Source organism: Magnolia sinica, chromosome 9, assembly GCF_029962835.1.
Source record: "Magnolia sinica isolate HGM2019 chromosome 9, MsV1, whole genome shotgun sequence".
Taxonomy (NCBI): domain Eukaryota; kingdom Viridiplantae; phylum Streptophyta; class Magnoliopsida; order Magnoliales; family Magnoliaceae; genus Magnolia; species Magnolia sinica.
This window is the reverse complement of record NC_080581.1, coordinates 58,389,427-58,415,218: the sequence shown is the minus strand read 5'-3', so window position 1 is coordinate 58,415,218 and position 25,792 is coordinate 58,389,427. Positions and strand designations below refer to the sequence as shown.

At 37.2% G+C, this 25,792-nt stretch overlaps 1 protein-coding gene and 1 non-coding gene across 3 annotated transcripts in view; both read left to right on the top strand.

Annotated features, from left to right (window-relative positions):
• The first annotated feature begins 2,124 nt into the window (after nt 1-2,124).
• LOC131257232 (small nucleolar RNA R71) lies at nt 2,125-2,231 on the top strand. The gene has a single exon (XR_009177244.1). It is a non-coding gene; the product is annotated as a small nucleolar RNA R71 (small nucleolar RNA).
• Nucleotides 2,232-16,661: 14,430 nt separating this feature from the next.
• The window catches only part of LOC131255473 (rac-like GTP-binding protein 3), a 39,373-nt gene continuing 30,242 nt past the window's right edge, over nt 16,662-25,792 (top strand). Inside the window, exons 1-2 of one of the 2 annotated variants that reach the window (XR_009176070.1) lie at nt 16,662-17,097; nt 17,191-17,278. Coding sequence is in view for 1 of the 2 variants with exons in the window: in XM_058256201.1 (XP_058112184.1) it covers nt 16,990-17,097; nt 17,191-17,278 (196 nt within the window). In the remaining variant the exon portion in view is untranslated. The remainder of the gene's footprint in view (nt 17,098-17,190; nt 17,279-25,792) is intronic. The other variant, XM_058256201.1, reaches the window with a different exon arrangement.

Here is a 25,792-nt window from a genome sequence, read left to right as displayed (position 1 = left end):
GTTTAAAAACCTCGACGTTAACCACTTCCTTCATGTTTAGATTTAGTTTATGTTGTGATTGCCGAGAGGTCTTCACATTATCCTCAAGATAAATGCGATGAGTACAAATCGAAGGGTCAATTCCCTTGAGATCCACAATCGTCCATCCAAGGGCTCCCTTATACTTAATGAGAGTAGATATGAACATACTCTCCTGTTCTTTCTCCAGGTGGGCAGAGATCACCATCGGGTATGTCTCATCTTGACCTAAATAAACATATTTCAAATCAGAAAGCAAAGGTTTTAGTCAAGCTTCGGTGCCTTGAGTTTAGACGGCAGAGGCACTTCTTCGATTTGGGGCAATTCTTCAAATTGTGGCCTCCACCGGTTAACTTCAAGTACCGATGCAGTATCAAGCATGACAACCATCTTCTTAATCATGTCATCATCGAAATCATGGGAGTGGGCCAGGCATATCTCTAGAGGGTCAGAGGATAAGGTCAAACGTGTCCTATCTTTCACAAAAGAGTCAATCATGTTAATGTCGTGGAAATTGTCATCATCCTCTAACCGTCTGCATGTGTTAAAAAAGATGTTTAACTTCAATATCATATTCCCAAAAGACATACTCATGACACCATTCCTGTAGTTGATAATTGCGTTAAAAGTGAAGAGGAATGGGCGACCAAGAATGACTGGAATCTGAGTGCTCATGTTGCTGATGGGTTCAATATACAGGGCGATAAAATCTAAAGGGTAGAAGAATCTGTCAACCTGGACCAACACATCCTCAATTATCCCTCTCGGTACACAAATAGAGCGATCAACAAGTTGTAATGTGGTTAAGGTGGGTTTTAATTCACCTAATTCTAACTGCTTGTACACTGTATAGGGAATCAGATTGACGCTCACTCCTAAGTCAAAAAGTATGTGCTCAATTCGATAGTTCCTCATTACACATGATATGGTTGGGCTGCCGGGATCTTTGAATTTTTACGGCACATCTTACTTTAGGATGACACTCACTTTCTCAGTCAAGTAGATTTTCTTTTGAATATTTTGCGGCCTTTTGGTCATGCACAAGTCTTTCAAGAATTTGGCATATGAAGGTATTTGTTTTACGGCATCAAGTAGAGGAATATTAACCCTCACTTATTTCAACACCTCTAGAATGTCCTGAGAGTTAGAGAGAGGTTTTAGTACAACCAACCGTTGGGGAAATGGAACAACCGGCTTCCCTTGAGGTTTTGGTTCTAATTCCTGTGGAGCATGGTTAGATCCATTATCTTTGTCCTCTTCCGGTTCCTTAAGCTTTTCAACCCTAATCGGAATAGTTTTGTTAATGATCTTCCTACTCCTGAGAGTGGTGATAGATTTAGCTTGCTCCATCTGATTTGAAGAGCTTGGGTTGCTAACTTCATATTGTAGTTTTGGATTGGGAAGAGGTTGAGCTGGGAGGCTCCCCTTATTCCCAATCGTATTTTCAGCCTTAAGTTCTTGCATCGCTTTTGTAAGATCTTGAAAAGCTTGTAGCATACCCTAATTGAAAAGCTCTTGCTTTTAAAAATGTTGTAGAACCGAGTCCTCTTGAGGTTTATCTTATTGTGGAATTTGATTAAATAATCCTGAGGGGTAGTAGTTTGTCCACTCCTCCAACTGAAGTTTAGATGATTTCTCCAACTAGGATTGTATGTATTGGATGTAGGTCCATTGAAAGGTCTTTGATAATTGTTCACGGCATTGGATTGCTCATTCAACACCCCTCGAAAGGCAAGTATTGTTAGACAATTTTCAGTTGTGTGAATATTGTATTCACAGATACCGCAAACAGTTTCATTAACCTTATCCTTCTTTAATTCCATGGCCTCGAATTTCCTTATGAGATTAGTCACTTTATAATTGATATCATCGTCCTCTTTCAGGATATACATTCCACCCCTCTCCTTAGATTGAGTCGGCCTAGACATGGTGCTTGATTTTGGGTATGTGTCCCATGATTGTGCATTTTCAGCAAGTCTATCCAAGTAGTCCCACACATCATCGACATTTTTATTCATGAATTCCTCATTGCACATTGTCTCGACCAATTGGCTTATGGAAGATGTTAGTCCATCATAGAAAAAGTGTGTAATGCACCACATTTCAAAACCGTGTTGTAGGCATGAACTGACAAGATCCTTGAACCTTTCCCAACATTGGAAGAATGTTTCATCTTCCTTTTGGGCGAAGTTCATGATTAATTTTCTAAGGGTGTTCGTTTTATGATGTAAAAAAAAAATTTCTTTATGAACTCTCTTTGCATATCATTCCATGTGACAATAGATCTAGGATGTAGTGAATGCAACCACGTCTTAGCTTTCTCTTTCAAAGAAAAGGGAAAGAGTTTCAACCTGACTGTGTCCTCAGACACGTTTGGAAAATATAAAGTGGCTATGATCTCATCAAACTCTTTCAGGTATATATGTGGATTCTCTGACTCAAGCCCATGAAATTTAGTATGGAGTTGGATTACCCCTAGCTTGATATCCATATGTCTCGTATTCTCAGGAAAAACTATGCATGAGGGTGTACTCACCCCCGCTGGTTGTAAATAATCTCATAAAGTACGAGGCGGGGGTGCTTGATGCACCTCATTCTCATCCTGGATGTCCTCCACCCTAGGTTGGGGTAGAAGATGTTGGTCTGCAGCCATTACTTCAATTAACTCTGGGGTCTCGAGCAATGTCTAGTCCTGCGATGAATAGTCAACTTATCAACCAATCTTCCTTCAGTCAAGAGACGTCGAGTGTTATCACGAACCCACTTCGACATGAAACACTCGCAGCCCTCAATTTAGATTCTAAACCTAAACCTAAAAGAAAGAAAGGAAATAAAAATCTAGAAAGAAAGAGAGTTAGAAAGAAGTTACCAAATTGGAGTCCCTAAGTTAAAACCTGTAAAACAAACCAAGTATAGGGTTGTGATGTAGTAATAATCTCGGTAAGACCGAGGTCGAATCCACAGGGACTGAACCTTGCACGTAATTTGAAAGTAATTTGAACTAGAACTAGGCGAAGATGTAATCTAAATCAAGAAATTTTAACAGAATAATGGTGAACTAATTAACTAAAACTTGCAAAATTCAAAGGTGGGAAACTAGGGTAACAAGGATCCACTTGTAGAGATTAGGGAGATCTATGCTCGATTCATAAACACAACTGGAATCAGAGTCCCATCTTCATCTAATTGGAAGATAATTCATTAAAATCCAAATCTGAACTTTCTTTGATCTAGTTTTCAATAGAAGATAGGTATGAGAATTAGAATTGATTCCATCACAAAACCATGCCCATGAGACAAAGTAAACAACAGAATTTACCAATCTGAGAGAATTGTGAGAGTTAAGAAGGATTCCATCATCCAAGCAGGCCCAAGGGATGATGGTGAACAACAGGATTTCCTAAATTCACAATCTCAATAATGAAAAGAACATAATCAAAGCTATCGCAAATCTATTGAAATTTAAGTCACAACAAATCATTAAAAACTAAAAGTATTCCTTATAATTAAACTAGAATAAAAGAGAGTTTAATATAAATATGAATCAAGCAATAAAAAAATATCTTATCACGCTACAATCTTCACCTCTTAGCCCTATCTAAGACGTTTAGTCAACCATAAACATGATTTAACTAGAATCTCTTTAAAAAAAAACATAAAGAAAAATAACTAAGGAAAGAAGGAACTCTTTGTGACGGCCTCCCCACGCTTTCTACTCTCCTCGATCCGCTGCTCTTGCTTCCATTTTTCCCTTTTCCTTAAACTGGATGGCCTGAGAGGCTCACGCAGCATGCATAGCTTCTGTTTACACAAGATAACTTACGCAGAAGGGGAGAACTCACGTGTGAAAGAGGTGAAGCGGTCCTCACCTTCGATCTTTCGATGAATCAGCATCGATCATTGGCTTCGTAGGGTAGATTTAGGCCAATATTCCAGATTTGAAGTGGATTCGAGTTTTGGGTGGACCACACCACTAATCGACGTGGCGACATTTTTCTTATTGTTGTGACCTTGAATGCATGCATAAATGCATGGAAATGACTAGGGTTTGGTTGAAACCTTCGTCCAGACAGGTTGGACGGGTCAGATCATTCATTTGGATGACCGTGGTGGGCCACTACTCGTCCCAACGAACAGTCGTCCGCATGAATGCAAGAGAGGAGAGAGAGTCTCTCTTGGACGTTTGTTTTTTTTCGCACTGCCAACTGCGGTGCATGCTGTGGGGTCCACTCCTGATGATTATTTGAGAAATCCACTCCCTTCATTGGCTCTCTAGGGCCACATTAGGCCATGGGCTGATCTGTCCATTAGGCCACTTCCACAAAGATCCAATAACTGAAATTTTACGTATACAGTGACTTTATGGTCATCTGGCCAGATATAAAGTTTCGAGCCAAACGGATGGTGGGAACTATGTGATCTTGTATTCAGAATAATTTTCAGGCCTCTTGGACTTCAATTACTTGATTTTCTCGGATCTTTGGCGTATAAATTCCTCGATCTTGGTCTCCTGAGGTCCGTCCCTTGCCTTGGTGACTTCGGAGTGTTAAATCCATGCTTTTAGTATCCTTTTTCAGTCCAGGCTCCTAAATTCACCTTGCAACACAAACACGATTAAAATAGGCCATTAAACAATATCATGTTCATAAAATCAAGTAATAACTGGGGTCTAATATGCAATATTTGACCCTCAACACAATCCCCAACCAATATATGAAAATCATGAAGTAGATTTGATAACAGACCACACGGTCGTGGCAGCAATGAAATGAGAAAATCATTTTAACAGGACCGATCAAAACAGATTGTATGTTGATCGGCAGAATCAACACGAACAATAAGAAGTAGAGATTTAAGGAATTGGCGCGAGCAATAGGCTTGTCAATGTAGGAGGAGACGTGTATAGATGTCACAACAGAGAACAACCATTGAATCGGGATAACGTTGTCCACTAAGGTAAAGGTTGCATAGCTACGAGTAACAGTAATGGATGTCAGACTATGTTGTGGGCATTGTAAAATTGTCTTGAGTTAGGGAATCAAAGACTCCCTAATTGAAATAACTTTTATATATGGTTTATGGCTGAAAATTCTAAGAAAGGACCTTAGTGGCAGAGAAGGAATGGGTTATGCATTATTCTTTACTCGCACTGACATGCAGTCTCTACTTTATGAGATTTTAGAATTTTTAGGAATTTTGAAGGTTTTGAATGTCTTTATTTAACTAACTAGTCGGTTGCAGATAATGACAAAAACTGACTCGAGAACCACTACTCAACCCAAGTTGCTACTAAGGAGATCACACTATCTCAACCTAGGTGGAAGTTCAAGGAGATGTTAGTTGCAGATAGAAAAGAGAAAGTAGAGGACGAATAAATAATAAACTAATACACAAATAAAGAAAAGAACATAATTAAATGACACTTAATTTATGATACACTGGCATCTAAGGATTTGATAACGTGTAGAGCATACAGTCAAGCATCACTTAAAACTGTAACAGGAGTATATGAGAAGGCAGATGTACAATATTTTTTTTAAAAAAAAGTAAGTAAAATCGACGGTCAGATCGTCGCTCATGCACGAGGAGATATAGGAGAAGGAGAAGAGGGCTACAAGACTCATAAGAGGAGATGATCGTGGATCTTAAGTCTCGACTCTACTCCTATCAACTTAAACCATAGAGATGAGTTGAATGTTTGAAGAGGCTAGGTTGGCATGCTGGGATGAAGTGGATGACTTTGATGGACACTCACTCCCTCTCTTTTGATCACTCTCTTTTCTTTACTCTCACATTCTTCTGTTTATACTCACTCCCACTCTCCTTAGGTAGAGAATTAATTCTTAGAGATGAAGAGGAGATGAATTGTTTTTAGAGAAGGACATGGCACTTGTGGTAATAAGTAGCAACTTGATGGCAAATTTACCATGTGGAGTGATTTCATTGGCTGAGAAATACATGGCATTATGCGATTGCTTTGATAAGTGGTAAAACAAGTAATTCAACCACTCTAGAAAGGTAAAATGGTTGTTGTACACTTAGGTAATAATATTATTGAGGCCCAACCACTAAATCTTCTCTACGGCTATCTTAGAGATCTTCTAAGAGATCCTGGGATCTTTACGGATACGTATGGATATGAGAAACAATAATATTGCCCCACCTTCACAAAATTTACATATAACGACCTCCAATGATACTTAGGTGATCTTCTGCAGGTTTAAATTGTTGAAATAGGTGTAAGTGCAATATTATTACCGCCTATGTAGATTTTTTCTTCATTTGATCATAACAGCTTGTGATACTTTCCTGATGTTGCAATATGTTTCTCAATTCTAAAAACAAGCTTAGGTGTCAATATGATTACTGCCCATATAGAGTTTATGTTAGTGTCTCGGTTTTGTCAATGATGTGAGGTAGGAGTCTTGAGTCGATTAAGCCTCCATAAAAAGACATTGAAGACTGAATACTCAAATATTTAAAGCATTAAGGTCAAACACAACAAGTAAAACGTGATGTGCATTGATAATCCTAGCCCTAAACCCCTTTAGTTCCAAAACAACCCACCCTAAATGACTTGTTATAAATAAGAAAACCCTTAGTCATCAGGTTTGTGCAAACTAAATCATATACATAAGAAAGATAACTCAAATGCACAAATTCGATTGATCTTTGATCAATCGAGCGAACCTTCAATCAGTCTTGATTGATGGAAGGCCCCTCGCTCTATCAATCGAAGATGGCTGAAATATTCTAGCAAGTTTTTTGCACTATTTTTGTAGAAACCTCGATCAATCAACATATCAAGTTCGATCGATTGAAAGTGCTCAAAAGTGTCTAGCAAGCTTCTTTCCTCATAATTGAATTAAGTTCGATCGATCGAAGGGGTCGCTCAATCAATCAATACTTATAAATCCATTGGAGTCTTTTCTTCATAAAACTAAAAACTGAATCATTGCAAAATTGGTGGTTTAAAGTGAAATAGAAGACCTAGTGTATCTCAATACTTTCCAACACTCCTAGGTCATCACCCAAAGAGATTCACGCTTTCTTTATTGTGATTAACCAATATAATGAGCATTCCAAGCTCAATTTAATGAGAACATGATATATTACATTCTCTAGAGTTTAGACTCCATATCCATAGGTAAATATTTGTCTAAATATCCTCTAGAATGCCCATCTAGATAAATCCCCATTTGAAAATAACTATCTCATAGTTGCTGGAGTTTAACCTCTCTCTCTCTCTCTCTCTCTCTCTCTCTCTCATTGCCTTGGTAGCATCATTGGAGTATCAAGTGTAAGATTACCGATTGAAGGAAGTGGAAGAAGACCAACTTTAAAGATCAAGAGAGCATAAGAGAAGCAGACTTAATAAGTGAAGACGCATCTTAAGTAAGGCGCTATAATGGGGCTCAATTTGATAAGTAAGGTTGTCATTTTAAAGTTGATATACTCTTTCCTTGTGTAGAATTGAGTATAGAGTTTGTTATCCAAACTCAATTAGATCCTTGTGTAGGACTGTCTCTAGCAGGAGTATGCGTACGTTCTTGTGTAGGACCGCCAACGGGCATGGGTGCATATGTGTTAGTCTTTGTGGGAGCCTTCAGCGAGAGTATATGTAAGTCCTTGGATTAAGACCGTAGTGGTTGTTGGTTACCCAATAGAAAACTACACAGGTGGAAACGTGGTCCACCGACATAGGTGTGTACATGTTCCACCAACACGGGTGCATAGTTGTAATGACCTGAGATTTTGGTGTGCATGCATGCATATGCATACATTCACACTTGCATTCATCTAAGTATTCATTTATAATCCTTCCATTTATTTATGCATATACGTATCCATAAAGTGCGTAAGTTATGACAATTGATATGCATGATCGATTTATTTAGTATGTATCATTGATTAATAATTGTATGGTTTTGGTGTATATATGTATATGTATATGTACACTCTGTTTACTCATACACTTAAGATCAATTGTTTATTCATTAACCAGCTCAAATCTAATCACGAAACATACACTAAACCCAAGCGTTTAGAAGCCATGTATGGTATGCAATCACCCACTTATCCATCCATTTATAGGATAATAGTTCAATCATTTAAGTCATTTATCTGATGATCCACCTATCAGATTAACAAAAAACACATCTTGCACTTATCTGAGTATGAAATTAATTGTACATTAACCTGTATATCAGATTAAACTCTTAATCGTTTGATTATTTTACTTATATCTTATCATCCAACCGTACATCGTACCTGAATCCGCCGATTGGATCACGCAAAAATCAAACAAAAATCACTGTGAAGATTCTCGTATTTCTCCCAACAAATTTATTGAAGTACTTCTTATATTGGAACATAATTTAACAAGTTTTAAAGGTTCATAAACCATATACGTGTTTTGGTAACAAACTTGTAATTTTTTAAAAGAGGAAAAAATCATACATATATCCATATGTACAATTGTAAATCTGATGCCCCATATCTCACAACCAAGTAACTCGTTCATAAAATTAATTATACGTCGACCTCTCTACTCGTTGAGGTGACATATGGTCCACTTAAATCTTATTTTTAATATATCACAACCATCCATTCATGTACGACATAACTCTCTAATGCAGCATATCTTAAATGTATATATATCATGGCCATTTAAGTTTCAATATTTTAAAGAGTTAATAGCATGTATTAAATATTATTTTTTAAGAAAAATATCAATATATTAATTAATAGTAAAGTTATTATCACGTGAGTGTAGGATTTTACGAAACAAAAGGCATGTACCTATAATAAAAAAATCAGTAATCTATACCATCAATCACAATTAGCAACCTAACCATTTCAAATCGTACGAGTTCTATTACAAGATCAATTGACCACCCGTTCATTAACTTAAATTAATAGAATGAAACCGTTAAATTCATACACAATATTAGCACCGTGCATAAAACTTATCAACTCACCACCCGCCACCCAAATTTATCCATCAACTCACACATCTGATCACCTATCCATTGTACATTAATGATTTTACATATACACCTATGTATACACTGCTCACATATAAGTACCATACACATGCACAATAAACATCACTTCATATATACATGTAAAACATTTTTTCTAATAAAGAAAACTAAAGGATGGTGGGTGTTTTACTTAAACAAGGTGCCATTTAAAGAAAACCTTTTTTTTTAATGTGTATATTATGTATGGTGGGACCCCTCTATTAGAAATATAGTCATGGGTGTAGGCACCAAAAGGGAAAGTGTGAGAAAAAGATAATAAAGAAAAAAATTAAAAAATAAAAATGATAAAATACAAAAAACTTTGTGAAGCTTTTGTCAAGGTGGGTGATCCATCCCTGATCTAAAATTTTTATAATTGTTGTTATTAAAAATTATTTTTTTATTGTTATAGTTAATTGATTTTAAATTCGAAATTGTAGGAATTTATTGTTTATCGTTGATATTTTTATTGTTGGAATATTCTTTTTTTTTTAAGATGGAAAAAAAAAGAATTTATATAATAAGATCAAAGTAAAATCTAAGTTAGATTCCTAAGTTATTGAATTTAATGAGAAATAATTTTAAATTATTTGAATTAAGTGGGAATTAAATTCAAATTTATTCTGAATCCTACTTAAGTTATATTTTAAATTAATTTCGCTGACGTAAATATGTAAAGTGACTCAAGTTATTAATTTTAGATTTTATTTATTTATTCAAGACTAGTTATAAATAATATATCAAAATAATTCATACTAATTAAAAATAATAATATTTATAATATTGGGTAAATTTTAATAATAATTAAAGTCCAAACTTAATAATTTTAAATAGTTTATTTGATTCAACTATGCACTCAGAAAATTTTACATATGGCATATGATTAACTAATTTAAACTTAGATTTACTTTTGCATTATTCAACTTAATTTAATTAATAGTAATTTAATTAGATTATGAATTTTATATATTTTATTATAATATTTGGATATAAATAATTTTTATTATATAAATTTAAATTCTGAATTTAATGTTAAATAAGCAAATAGATAATAACTAATTGTAATTTTAATAAATTGAGATTTAATCAATCAGATTTTAAATCTTAAAAATTAATTATTAGTATATATTTTCAATATATGTAGTTACCTAACCTTAATTGGTTGAAGTGTACTAATATAGGATATTGAATTAAGATATAATAATATCTCTCTTAATTCAACTATTATGGTTTGAAATAAATAGAAAGAAGAGAGAGAGAATTTAATTAATATGTTTAATAAATATTTTCTTTCAATTTATTAGAAGAAAGTAAATAATCATTATAAAATAATTAAATTTTATTCATATATTACTAAATTAATTAAATTAGAATTGTTAAGATCTAAATCATACGTTAATTTATTTATATTCAGGATTTAACATGGGTTACTTTTTGGAGTTCTTACACTTTGCTGATTTACAAGTTCATAAAGAAATTTTAATTCGAATTTAAATAAAACTAAAATTTTAATTTTAATAAATTAATTATTAAGTTATATTAAAAATTAATTCTAAAATTATAATAGAGGATTATCTCTATTGTGAAGTTAAGCATTTATTCTCATTATTTGCTTTTAGCCCTAAATTTAATAAATTAAATCACCACCAATTAATAATGTACGAATTCAGATTAAATTAATATTTTCTAAATTCTTAAGGTTAACATATTTGAAAATTTAAATAATTTAGATTAAAAAATAAATCATAAAGAAATTTTGTAATTCGAGTTAATAACTATCCAAAAAATTACACACGATAATCTTATGAGATTAAAACTGTGCCTCATTGAAATCCTAAAATGTATAGGGCCTCTTCTATAATATTTTTAAAAATTCAACAAATATCTTTGACTGAAATTAATTATTTTAAATATAAAAATTTTGAATTCTTAATTTATTTTGGAATTTTTATGTTGTCTCTTAAGAGATTTGTATTGTAATATATTTTTTCTACACACAATTGCACGTTAGAGTAAATCTCAAGAAAAACGGTGTGACAATATTTACAAATTAAAATTTTAAGTATTCGATTACAATAAATTTTTTATTTAATAGTTATCGAACCTTACAACGACTTCTATGCATAATTTGAGAATAACAAATAATATGTGATGTGATGCTACGTAGTTTGCAATTAACCTGCAGTGAGTTGCATATTTAATAATTTCGATTCGAATGGATGGTAATCACTCATATCATGTGCATATTTATTTTTAATTAAGAATGGTGGTTGGAATATTAGTGCACTGCCCTAGAGCTGGGGATGTCCGTAAAAGGCATAAACATGTTGGGTGATTGTGTCCCTTAAGTGAAAGACTCTAAAGCCAACAAGTATGGTGATTATGTTCTTTGGGTGGAAGACCATAAAGTCAGCAAGTAGGGCGATCGTATCCTTTGTATGAAAGACCGTAAAACTACTTGATCCTTTAGAATCTCATTTGTGTATAACGTATGAGTGCGATTTGTTGGGGGCCTTGCACAAAACCTTAGGATCTAGCCTCCCAAAACAAACCAGAATTATGGGATAATAAAGTAATGAAATAAATCAAAGCATAAACCACACCACATAAGAGATTTTTACGGGAAAAACCCTCAAAGAGGTAAAAACCATGAGACTTCATCCAGATCAACAATCCATTATGAAGTAGAACGTTACAACCTTTTTCACTCACAGAGGAGTGGATAAACAATAAGAGAATGAAAGAAAAACGGAGAGATCTCACCGATTACGAGGACGTGGAAGCGTTGAGATATAGTAGATCACCTCTACGAGCATAACCTCCCTTCCACAAGCTTCCTCTCTCTTTCTCTCTCTCTCTCTCTCTCTCACCTTTGATAGCCCTAAACCTTTTGACAAACCCTTGCAAAGCTTTAGAAAACCCTCTTATATTACCTCTTGCATACCCTAGAAAATCCTAGGAACCTCTTATTTATAGTTTAGGAAACTCTCTTTCGCACCCTTGTGAAAGCGGCCTCAAAATTCTGCATCCCGCATAAAATCAGACTTAAAACTGCGTAACCAAGACTGGCGGAGCACTGTTCACTCAACTGGTTGAGCACTGTTCACTGAACTCGTTGGACTTTGAGTCAAGTGACCCTCGACTAGTCGAGCACTGTTCACTCGACCGGTCAAGCAGTGCTCTCGACTGGTCAAGCAGTGCCGTGATTCCACTATTTGTGGCATCCGAACCACACCTCATCTCCTCTGACCTGAGGAGGAAAACCCCATCACGATTGTGTGCATGGATATACGTCAAAGTTATAACTAGAGCAGTAGTCTGACCAACTAACGTATAAATGAGTTACTATAAGGTATCGGTGAGTGGGCGTTAATGTAACATAGTTATCCACTTGGGTATGGTGTTGTAAGAGATGATAGTTATTTAATTTTGTTATTTATGGAATTCATAAAAAATATGACACTCAGTGCATCTTTACGATTCCAATATTACATTCATGTCATCTTTAAGATTTAATATTTTGATTCGTGATATGAACTTTAAAGAAAGTATTTTCATTATTTATACATTTAATATAAGTCTATAAACTTCATATTTTAGTTAGATATGATCCTATGAGTTGTTATGCTCACACCCACATTATCAGTGTTTTAGGGTTTAAAGATTAGTCATGGGTAAAGTGGAGCAAAGATTTAACTGTCCATCTAGCCATCATAATTTTTTCTATTTGTGCTAGAAAAAATATATGGCAAAAAACTCAGAAGTGAGTCTAGACATTGTATTGAGTGAAATTTTTATTATGTTGTGCCAGTTAATGTTTAAAAATTAAAGCATGACCTGGAATTTGGAATCGAGACTGGCCAACTCGGGCATTGAATTTCGGAGCGTGACACGTGTAGGTTCTTGTGTATGACCAAAGGTTTATGGTGAACCTATTAAAAGCATTGTAAATGTTAGAGGTAAATCTATTAGAAATCTACGAGATAGTGAAATCTAGTACATTCGATGAGAGTGCATCCGCCAAGAGTGGAGTAGGCAAGTAGCTGAACCACTATATATCATTTTATTTGCGATTATTAATTGTGTACATTTCTATTCATACATATGAGTTTAATTAGTTAAATTATATGAATGCTTGAATGGATTATATGTTAGGCATCTAATTGATTACATACACACAAGATATATACCTCTCATGGAGTCTCAACTTATTGTATCATTTGTAGTCTATGTAATTGGACCCACTTAGCTTGGAAGCATAAGTGTTAATTGATTTTAATTTACACATAATTTTTATGTGGTCTTATTCACCCCCCTCTAAGAATCAACCATAAATCTAAGTTCTACTAAGCTTCTGCATAGCGTGGTGTCATGTTAGACAACTAACGTAGTTCCAATTTATCGTCTAAATTTCCTTTTGAATTTAATGGTTTAGTCAAACCTTAGACCTTATTATGGATTTGGGTTATAGGATGGATGAGTAGGCTTAACAAGTGTTCCAAGCTCTTAAGTCATTCGTCTATATTCAAGATAAGTGCATGGTTTATTGGGGTGGGATGTCTACACTAACCAAGGGCACCAACTGGCAACATCTAAATCATGTGTTATAAGTTGGGCATGGAATAAACTAATGCTCTATCTTGAGAGGGAGTGTTGAGAAATACATTATTTATATTTTCTTATGTTTGCTTGTGTATATTTTGGTACTTGAATATCGTATTCTCATTTCATAGATATTGTTAGTCTTTGGGCTAATACAAGCAACTTTCCCTAAACTCTACTCTTTCCTTCTTCTTCTTCTTCTTTTTTTTTTTTTGAAAGTAAAGAAGATCTAACTCTCTTATTACTTACATAGGGCAAAGCTCGAAAGGAGTGCAAACAAAAAATGGAGCAAAACATCCAGAGAAAAAGAAAAGGAAAAGAAGAATAAAAAGAAAATAAAATAAATCCTACACTTCAGGCTAGGGAGAAGAGCCCACATCCCGGGCAAAGAATAAAACACCCACACCTTGGGCCAGAGAGGAGAAGGAAAAAGAGGGAAGAGAAGTCCATATGATGGTCTAAGAAGAAAAGCCCACATCCTTGGCCATGAATCAAACAAAAAGCTAACTCATTTGTTGTGATAAAGGTGATAGGGGGAGGCAAAATGAGCATTGGCTGGCTTCAGGACATGGCTTTTATGATGCCTTAAGACAATGCTAGCCTAACACCAAATATAAGAGATGAAGGGATGAATCCCACCAGCATATAAGATAAAGGGTCAGACAAAGTGGACAAGCACTTTCCATTATGGACTTGGATAGAAGCACCCGCAATAAAAACTTATATTAGTCTAGAAGTGTCCATAAGCAAAAAACTTTCCTCTTTCTTCTTTCTCCCTCATAAGTAAGGTTGACTTAAACTCTCCTCTTTCTTCTCTCCTCACATAGGATGGCTCCATAAGAATAACTATAAGTCTGTCCTGAAACCTGCTAGATGGTCATGACCAAATAAAGTATTGAGATCTATGGCTCAAACTTCTCCCTTGTCTAGTGGCCATTATATCTACTCTTAGGCTCCTAAGAATAACTAGAGGAATACATTTCTTTAACTAATATAAAGTATGATTTGAAGTTCCATATACAATATAATGCAAAATAATGAATGATTCGTTAATAATGATATTAAACGTCACTAACATAAGCAATGGTTTTCCAAGGCACAAATCTAACATGCAATTTATACGACCTTGAGTGACAATAATTTACAAGTAATTCTAGTTATAGATTTCTCTTTTATTTATAGGAACTTGACAATATCCACATGACCACATGAGATCCTTACTATCAAATTTGAATTTTAGAAAAAAATTAATTTTTCTTTATTTAAAAAACTTTAACAGCTACTTCATTCATGATAAAGTCTCAAAGGAAGTTTGCTCACCTTGTAAAAAATCAACTAGCTTACTGTAAACACTCCATCATACATGAAATGGCTAATTGCAGCAAGATCTAATAGTTGATGACTTTCAAAATTTCATACTTAAACCAAGCCAAAAATAAAGCACAAGCTAAATCTTAAGCCAAGCCAAGCTAAGTCCAATCCAATTCCAATCCAAGCCAAGCTAAGTCCAAACCAAGCCAAATCATAAGCTAAGCCAAATTAAATTTACAACCAAACCCTAAAATAAATTGAAGTCAAATTCAAGCCAAATCCAAGATGTGCACAAGGGAAGGTTTATCAAGGGAGAACACATCCAAAAGTTCACTTTCTTCCAAAAATATCCTTAGATTTCTTCTTAATTACACATTCTATCAATCCTAAAGCAAATGAAGGGATAACATGTGGTACCAAACCCTTCTTAGCCAATAAGAACCTTACATTTGTTATTTTTAACCCATACCTAACATTTAATTACACCATTACCATCCCTTCAACTATAACATGGGTCTCCCATCTCATTCTCTGCACACCGAAGAGAGGGAGAAAGGAGTGAGCTCATTTACACACTTCTTTTCTTTAAGCTCTAAAGCATACCCACCCAACCTAGCCACCTAACCTAGCCCAACCTATCCTAACTTAGGCACCCAGCCTTACCCAACCAATATCAACTTAGCCACCCAACCTAACCCAACCTATCTCAACCTAGCCTAGCCTATCTCAACATAGCCTATCCAAACCCTCCAACCAATCTAGTCAATCCAAGCCACTTATCTAAATCTGAGCTCATATCCAATCCCGTCCAATCCAATCCATTTGAAGCCATTATGCAACCCATACAAGTCATGTCAATAGTTTTGATCTTGCGGAGTAGGGTAATGATTGAAGATGTGATAATTTTTTTTAATTTTTTTAATTTTATTTTTTATTTTTAACGAAGAGTGTTGGGTCTCTTCTTCCTTCTTCCACATTTCCATTTTGTTAGTCATCTCACATGGTACATTACTGTTTATTTTTATTTTGCTTATAACTAGTTGCAACACTCACTCCCTTCTCAACCCTCTTGCCTTCTCAATACATCTAGATACATGGTCTGTGACTTGTCAGAATCCCGAATCCTGTCCATAAAAAACCCAAGTCGACTGAGATTTTCTATGTTTTGCTATCTCGACTTAACATTGCACTCACATCATCCTTACATTCCATATATCCATATACCTTGCATCCACTGTGCTACTTTATATGAGTGTATGCTCCACGGGTTGTTAGAACCACTCGATAGATAAATTAAATACAAATGTCCCAATTTGACATATGCATTATACATAAAAGTGTTATTTAACATACATATGGTGCACAAAACCTGGTATCATTGCTAGAATAATTAACATATGTTTAACATACACATTTATACTGTTAAAACTAACTCAACCCGACTTGACTCTACCTGACCTGATTTTAATTGGGTACAAGTTGTGGGCCCGATTCGAACCCACTAGAGCTGATTTTAACCGGGTCTGAAAGGTGAGACCCGGACCCAATCCAATTATCTCAACGGGTCCAAAAAGCGACCCGGATCCATTAAAAAATGGAATGGGGCCCGCAGCCGCTCGATACATCTGTACTAGGACACTGTGCTGGTAGAGTTAGATTTGAATTACTTGTATATCACGCATTCAATTTCTAAATGCCCGGGTATTATCTACCGCACTCGGTCCGCCGAGAGTCTAACGAGAGTCTTTCTCTTCTCATAAGCACATCCATCCGCCTCTGCTACCAACATTAAAGCAGCCTCCAGAAAGCGAGAGGGAGTGAGAATCATGTGATCATCCCTTTCACCTCACTACCTTTCCCTTTTTTGAAAAAACCAGACCCAAAAGAAAAACCCAAACCTCCTCCTTTCATCATCTTCCATCATTGCCTTTTTCTTTCATTTCATTCATTCTGAGAGAAGAATGAATGTTTAGCAAGATACAGAGGTATAGAGTTTGTTAGAGAGAGAGAGAGAGAGAGAGAGAGAGAGAGAATGGGATCAACAAGCGCTTCAAGATTCATAAAATGTGTGACTGTCGGAGACGGCGCCGTGGGCAAGACTTGCATGCTCATCTCCTACACCAGCAACAAATTCCCCACTGTATTTTTTCTTTTCGGGGTCTTTTTGTTTTCATTTTTTTAATCTCCTTTTTCTTTTCTTTTAATGGTTTCCTTTAATCTTCTCTGTTGTCAGGACTACGTACCAACAGTTTTCGATAACTTTAGTGCGAATGTTGTCGTCGAAGGGACTACTGTGAATTTAGGCCTCTGGGATACTGCTGGTATGATTTTGCCACTTCCCAATTGAATTTTGATTTTTTTTTTTTTTTTTAATTTTTGAGTATTTGAGGTTCAAAGTGAAGTGGGTTTCTCTTCTTCGAAAAAAACAAAATAAATGCTCAATTGGTTTTTTTTTTTTTTTTTTGGTATAGGAATCTTGGTTTTCCAGATTGATTTTTGGCTTTCTGGAAGGGTATCTCTTTTTTCTCTTTCTTTCTTTTTTTTTTTTTCTTTTGGGATAGGATTCTCAAATGTGATGGATTTTCTTGAAATTACATGATAAATTGGAATATCTGTTTTGAATGCAATTTTACTTTTTCTGTATTTAGCAAGAGGTTACACGTCAGGCTGTATTTTGAGACTTTCCAGTGTATTTCCGGCTAGTAATACCTTATACACGTCTCAAGTGGTCTGATTCCATTTCTTCTGAGGAAATCATTCCTCCAAATTCAAAATATTCCTTCCTTGAGAAAAACAGTCATAGGCATCTAGATACAGGGAAAGAATCTAAGACTCTTGACACCTCTTGACCGAGAAGGACAGTAGTTTCGATAGCAATCCTCCATGGGGAGGCATGAAGACATGTTAAATAAAATGATAGAGCAGTGTGACAAATGTGGTTTGAACAACAATATCGTGAGAGATGCACTAATGATATTATTGGGAGATTTTCAATATCTTGGAAGATTTTAAAATATTGCGTTTTCGTCGAGATATTATCATGAAAAATGGTAAAACCTTAAGGATCTTCTTATATTATTTATTAATTTAAAATAAAAATTTTTAAATAGTTTTACAAGATTTTTCCAAAAATATCCCGAGAAGAAACCTCAAAATTTGAACATCTACCGAGAAATTTTCGGGCAACAAGTTGCTAAGAAGGAGATTTGTCACTATGTGGTAGAGAGAGGGTTTGAGTCATTCCCCTCCCCTTAACCAAATACTTGTCCCTCAAGGGTTGAACTTGAAAAATCACTTCACAAAAGCAGGTCAATCTTCCATGTTGCATCTTCAGGTGGAGCGTCCATCCATTGGACCAACACCTGGTTAGAGCCTTGCTCCCCCATTTGACAACGCGTTGATCCTATAGATTGTGGAGATGCTTGAATCACTCTAATGTTAGTAAATTTTGATAATTCACTCGCCATCACAACATTGCTCCAAGCTTCTTTTTAAGGTAAGACACATGAAAGACTGTATGTAGTTTTGCACCCTCTGGCAGCTGCAACTCATAAGCAACTGGTCCGAAGTGCTTAATCACCTTCAAGGGTCCGTAGAATGTGGAGAAAGTTTCATGGACCTACACATAACAATAGAAGATTGCCTATATGGTTGAAGATGCAAATACACCCAATCTTCAACTTGAAATTCACTCAGTCCTACGTGTGTCAGCTTGTTATTTCATTCCCACTGCAGGTTTTCCTTCAACAACTGGAGAACCTTGTCATGAACATAGAGTTCAACATCTAGTTGATTAACTGGAGAATTTCCGGAGAGTAGCGGAGTCGCTTTGATGTATGCTGTCCATAATCGGCCTCATACGGTGCCATTTTGGTAGCTTTATGGTATATGGTATTCTACCATCATTTAACCAAAGGAATTCGACTGACCGAATGCTTTGGTCAAGCACCTGCAAAGCACCTCAAAATATGTTTCTAAAATATGATTAAGCACTTCTATTCGTTCATCTGTTTCTGGGTGGAATGTCATACTCATTTTTAGTTGTTTGCCTTGCATTCTCCATAGTTCCTTTCAAAATACACTAGTGAAAAAGAGCCTGTGATCGCTTATTATGAGAATAGGCATGCTATCTAGCCCGAAGATCTTATTAACAAAAGCCTCAGCTACAGTAGCTGCCAAATGTGGATGGGAGAGGTACGAAATGGGAAGATTTGGACAGCCTGTCCACAGCCACAGAATGACGCTATGCCCTTGATGTAACCTTCCATGAAGTCCATCGAAATCTCTGTCCAAAATTTATTTGGCATTGGCAATGGCTGTAGTAGACCAGATAACTCACATTTCTACATTATTAGTTATTACACTGATATACATATCATTCCACTAAGTAGCAACAAATGTCCTTCTTCATCCCAAGCTAGTTAAAGGTCTGATTGACCCTCTTGTAAGTCGTTTTTTGCAGCCTGAATGACTAGCCACGGTGGAATCATGCAACCTGCACATAATAAGCTCGAGCTTCAGGACCCTAGTTGAAGGAATCTTTCTTTAGTAAAGATATTAACAATGCACTTATTTTGCAGTAGTTTTAGATAAAATTTTGACGGTAACCAGTTAACCCGACAAATCCTCATGCCCTCAATTTTCTTAGGCACTAGTCAATTTTTTCACCACTCAAATCTTCTTTAGATCAGCCTTCACCCTATTGCAAGATATGATGTGAATGATCAATTTTGCTCTCTCAAAAGGAGCATTTGGACTTCTTCACATGCAAATGGTTGTTTTGCAGAATTTGTAAAGCTTGTCTAACATGTTCACATGTTATTCCCAGCTTGCAATATATGTCAAAACAACGTGAAAGAATACAAGAGAAAACTTCCTTAAATATGGCTGAAAGATACCATTCATTTTATTTTATTTTTTTTTCTTTTCACACACACACACACACACACACACACACACACACACACTCTCACCCCACAAGGGATGCTTGAACTCGTGACCTCGTGTTTCATTGTCATTCATTTGACATTGAAAATTGATTGGATATTTGTGAGCCCAAAAAGGCATCACTAGGATTCATAGTGTTCTTCATTGGTTTGAAATGCCATTTTATGGAACTTCGTCCTTCCTAAGGCCAATTTGATGGCACCAAGAATGAAGGTACAACTTAGAAAAATATCTTGCTTCATAGAGTTCATTGAGTAGCTCATCAATGACCAGAATGGGCACTTGTTGATAATTGACAATTTGACACATTCTTCGAGTGTCGTTCTTTTCTTTTACCATTAAGACTTGTGAAGAGTAAGGACTAATGCTTTGCGGAATCATCCCCAACTCCTTTTCTTGTACAATTTTCTCAATTTTGTTATTTTAAAAACAAGGATAACGATAAGTCATACATTAGCGGGTTTGTTACCAGGCTCCAATTCTATCCGATGGTCATGGTTGTGAGGTGGAAGCCCCCATGATTCCTCCAACACATCAACATATTCATTTCCTTTGCATTCTCTTATGCAAACAATAGAACGTACACATGATGCTGGCCCTTATTAAGGGTATGCGATTACTAAGCAACTCCGTTCCTATACTTTGGCAGCTGTATGGGTTATAATCTTCTCCTGCGTAATTCACTGCATACGAAAGATCGAAAAATTCTACCCCATTTCTCCTAAGGAGGCCATCTCTGGGCTCTGAAACTGCATCACACCTTCCATGGGCAGCATAAAGCAATTGACTTTGTGTAATGTAAAATATTTGTAATGTGATTGGGATCTTGTGGCACATACCCTGGCTAGAAAGTTTGCTTCCATCTGCCACCCGTTACATCTAGTGTTGCTTCTTTCAAGATTTTTAAAACCTAACTACTATTCTAATCCCAGACTGATAAAGTTATTGGTACTTCCACCATTAGGAGAATGGAGACTGGAAATACGCATTCTATTGGTTGCAACAACCAACACACATGTATGGATTTATTTGGTCACCCTTTCTCTTCTGGTTTGTCTGCCTCATGTGTCGGTTTATTGTTGGAGTCTTTTCATCCACGCCATTAATCATGGTTACTGCGCCTCACATTTGTGCTGAAGTGCAAATTTCTCATCACAATTGTAGCATAGGTGTGACTCTATCAATCCTCGATTAAGTTGTGTTTCCCCCATCTCTTTAATTGTCTTAGTCTGTGTAGGACCAAATTTGAATTGCATAACGGCTACAAATACAATATCCTGTAATATAGCTAGTTCAAAGGTTTGAATCAACAATGAGGGTTGCAACATTTGAACTCCTTCCTTTATTTTGTTTTTCGATCCCGCAACAAAACACCTCACCAGAGAAGGGTTCTGGAAGCTGATGCAGGACATGAAAATTATATATGATGTGCAAGATTTCAGGCTTTAGATCATAATAATTTAGAAACAATCACTATAATCCACATCCCACATAAAGTTAAGCATTCAATAAGGGGACTCTATGAGGGTCCAAGCCTACACATGTTAGGGCTGAATCAATTAAAAATTATAGACCAAACAATGCTTAAAGGATAGTAGATTCATCCACACACGCAAAAGATTATTTCCCAATCCAAGGGATTCTCACGTTTCAATTCGGGAAAACCTAGGGTTTCAAAAGTGGAATAAAACTTGGGGATTTGAGATGATCTAGGGTTAGGGTTATGGAAACAAGGCAAAAGAGGAGTGAAATAGAGATGAGAGGGAACTTGTAATCAGCCTGCATGTGTGGACAGTAAACCGGCCTGACGCACGTGCGTGGATGGCGCCCCGCACGTGTGTGGGGCTCACGAATCTGGAATTGGCCAGCTAGGGCCTAGTTGGCCAGGGATGGGTCACCTTCCCTCCAAATTTCAGGCCAAACGGATGATCAGTTTGAACATGGTGCTCCGCTGAAGTTTCAGCCCTCTTGCAAGGTTAGATTCTGAAAATCTGTTGTAGGGGAAAGATTAGCAGCAAACGTGGGTGGATTTGATGAGGGGATGGCTGTAGGAGATGAGGAATATGGAGGGCAGGAGATGGGGGCGATTTGGGACGGGTGTGGCTTCGCACCACGGTAGTTAGCCCTTCAAAGAAGGGAGGGTTTCGCACCCAATTAGGTTTCCATAACTCAGAGAATTAGAGAAGCAGGAAAACGCAGAATTTTATTAATCATCTTTAATGAGAAAAAAAAGACTACAAGGGGTGCCTATTTATAATAAAATCCTTTACCTCAAAACTCACGCCATGTGCGCGCCTTTTTATTTGGAGACGAAGTAATAAAAAATAACAACTAATCAAAGCAATCTAAACCGTCCATGATACTCCTAATAACAATAATAAGCAAAACCCAAAGTACTAGATTATTTAGAATAGTGGGCCACGGTCATGAGAACCCATGATGAAATTCACATGACTATCAGGTCCACTTCATTGAACCAAAACACAGTCCTCTAACTAGGAGGCCCTCCCTGGACGTCGTCATCGATCCAGATCGATGGTGGAGCTTTGCTTCTCCTTGCGTACATGCATAGGGGGGTATGCGTGTGAGCGTGATGTCCCCATCAACTCTCCCTAGGTATGAAAATTTCGCCACTGGCGACACAAAACTCCTGAACCGCTCCAAGATATCAGGATCAAGTCTCTGAAGCTCCTCCTCAGTGAGTTATGTACTGTTTGAAGCTGGGCGTGACTTCCACATGACCAGGAACTTTTGAAATCCGTCATTTGACGTCGATATTATCTGATGATTCAGGATATCCTCTATCTCCTCTCTGGGTGTGGGAAAGGTAGGTATGGGAGGTAGAGGCTGGGAAGATGGGTCGAGAGGGGGTTATGGATCAAGGGAAAGGTCTGAGGAATCAGGATGGTTAGGTGACAGGCTGGACAATGTATCAGTGGTCTCCTGAAATGCAACTAGATCCTCCACATTGACTGTGGAACTAATTCTCATGGAAGGTGGAAGATCTACCATATACGCATCGAGATTGTTTCGTTTTATAATTTTGAATGGTCCAGCGCTACGCACATGTAATTTACGAACGGCTGCCTGAAGGTACCGCTTTGGCCTGATGCGGACCATCACAGAGTCCCCTACATTGAATTCCTTAAATCGTTTATGTTGGTCAGCAGAAATTTTGTAATGTTCATTACTAGTATTAATCTTTCGTCTGATTTCTTGATGCAATGAATGAATGTGATGTGCAAAGGACTCTGCAGACTCTGATGGCCTATGGGACAGGGACATAGGGACAAGATTTATAGGCTTTCTAGGTTTATAACTAGTAATGACTTCAAAAGGACTTAAACCTGTGGATTTATTGAAAGAACTATTAAATGCAAACTTGACGATAGGTAGTGTAGTGTCTCACGTCTTGGTGTGCCCCCACACACACACACACACACACAACACCTGAGTGTAGGTTCCAGACTCTTATTGACCACCTCAGGCTCAGACAGGTTTGGTAGAGTTGCCCCAGGGACTAAATCAATGGCGTGCTGTATATCCCTCATAGGGGGAAGCTCATCTGGTAGATCATCGGGAAAGACATCACGACACTCATCCACTACCGGAATGGTCTTAGTGGGTAACTCTCCACTAGCCTCTGGTGCACTTTCCCCAGCCACAAGGGCGTGCACCATCGAGTTTGACTCAGTCTCTCGCTCAAAGTCTTTACTATTTAGAATATGGAGAGGTTTAGACTTGGACTTCAATTCCTCAACCAACCTCAAGTGATAAGAGAAAGGGAGGTATTTTTCCTTAAGAGTTTCTTTCATTTATCCCCAATGGACTATTGGGGGTTCCCTCAACCGCTCTTTCTTTCGCTCTACAGTAGCCTAAAACCTCTTTGCTTGGCCCACAAGCTTCATCTTGGCAAATCAGACTCGACGAGCATCTGACATGTCGTACCACTTAAAATAGTGGTCCATATCCACCGACCAATCAAGAAAAGCTTTAGGGCCCAAGTAGCCATTAAACGTGAGGGCGTCTACTCTAACTCCCTTGAGGAGTTGCGCATTGGGGTTATAGTGGTCTTGATGTCCATCACGGGATGGGTGCACGGGTGCGCGCCCATAACCGATTCCTTGACCACCTCCATTCCTTGGTCTATTCTCCTGACCACCTGCCTGAGATTGGGCATCTTCCCCAATGGTGGGGTTTGCCTGGGCGGAGGTTTCTAATTAGGTAATACGCACATTAATTTGTTCAAGGTGATGGTCAATACGTTGTTTCAGGCGCTTACCCAAAGACTCAAACTGCTGGGTTAGCTTGTCTATTGATTCTTGCAATTGCTCCATGTTTAGCGTAAGGTGCAAATCAAAACCTCGACCAGTACGTATGGGCATACAACTATTTTCCAACTCAAAGACCCTCTAACACAACTATATGCATCTAAATGAAACTAAATGATCCTACAAGAGTCTATGATGAGAGTTAATGCAAACTAAACGTGAATAAACCAAACCCTAAACATGCAATGCCTTCTCCTATGAGAACCCTAAGCTCTGATACCAAATTTAATGCAGGACATGAAAATTAGATATCATGTGCAAGATTTCAGGCTTTAGATCATAATAATTTAGAAACAATCACAATAATTCTACATCCCACATAAAGTCAAGCATTCAATAAGAGGAATCTACGAGGGTCCAAGCCTACACATGTTAGGGCTGAATCAATTAAAAATTATAAACCAAACAATGCTCAAAGGATAGTAGATTCATCCACACATGCAAAGGATTATTTCCCAATCCAAGGGATTCTCACGTTTCAATTTGGGAAAACCTAGGGTTTCAAAAGTGGAATAAAACTTGGGGATTTGAGATGATCTAGGGTTAGGATTATGGAAACAAGGCGAAAGAGGAGTGAAATAGAGACGAGAGGGAACCTGTGATCAGACCGCACGTGTGGACAACAAACCGGCTTGACGCACGTGCATGGATGGCGGCCCGCACGTGTGGGGCCCACGAATCTGGAATTGACCAGCTAGGGCCTAGTCGGCCAGGGATGGGCCACCTTCCCTCCAAATTTCAGGCCAAATGGATGATTGGTTTGAACACGGTGCTCCGCCAAAGTTTCAGCTCTCCTGCAGGGCTAGATTTTGGAAATCTGTTGTAGGAGATGAGGAATATGGAGGGTAGGAGATGGGGGCGATTTGGGATGGGTGTGGCTTCGCACCACGGTAGTTAGCCCTTCGAAGAAGGGAGGGTTTTGTACCCAATTAGGTTTCCACAACTCAGAGAATTAGAGATACAGGAAAACGCAAAATTTTATTAATCATCTTCAATGAGAAAAAAAGACTACAAGGGGTGCCTATTTATAATAAAATTCTATACCCCAAAACTCGCTCCATCTGCGCGCCCTATTACTTGGAGGACGAAGTAATAAAAAATAACAACTAATCAAAGCAATCTAAACCGTCCATGATACTCCTAATAACAATAATAAGCAAAACCCAAAGTACTAGATTATTTAGAATAGTGGGCCATGGTCATAAGAACCCATGGTGGGATTCACATGACGATCGGGTCCACTCCAATGAACCAAAATGCAATCTTCTAACTAGGAGGCTCTCCCTGGACGTTGTTATCGATCCAGATCGATGGTGGGGTCCTCCTCTTTGCGTACGTGTGTAGGGGGCGTGCGTGTGCGCGTGATGTCCCCATCAGAAGCCCAACTGTGCAGTTGTCAAAACATTCTAACTTGGCTAAATAATTGCGTACGGATCCTGATTGACAAAGCTGGGACAACACTCCACCTTGGTCCGGACCTTCATATGATGCAAACCAGGCACAAAGTGCATGTGTAAATTGCAGCAGTTCATCTTCCTGACCATTCACTCCATCAAC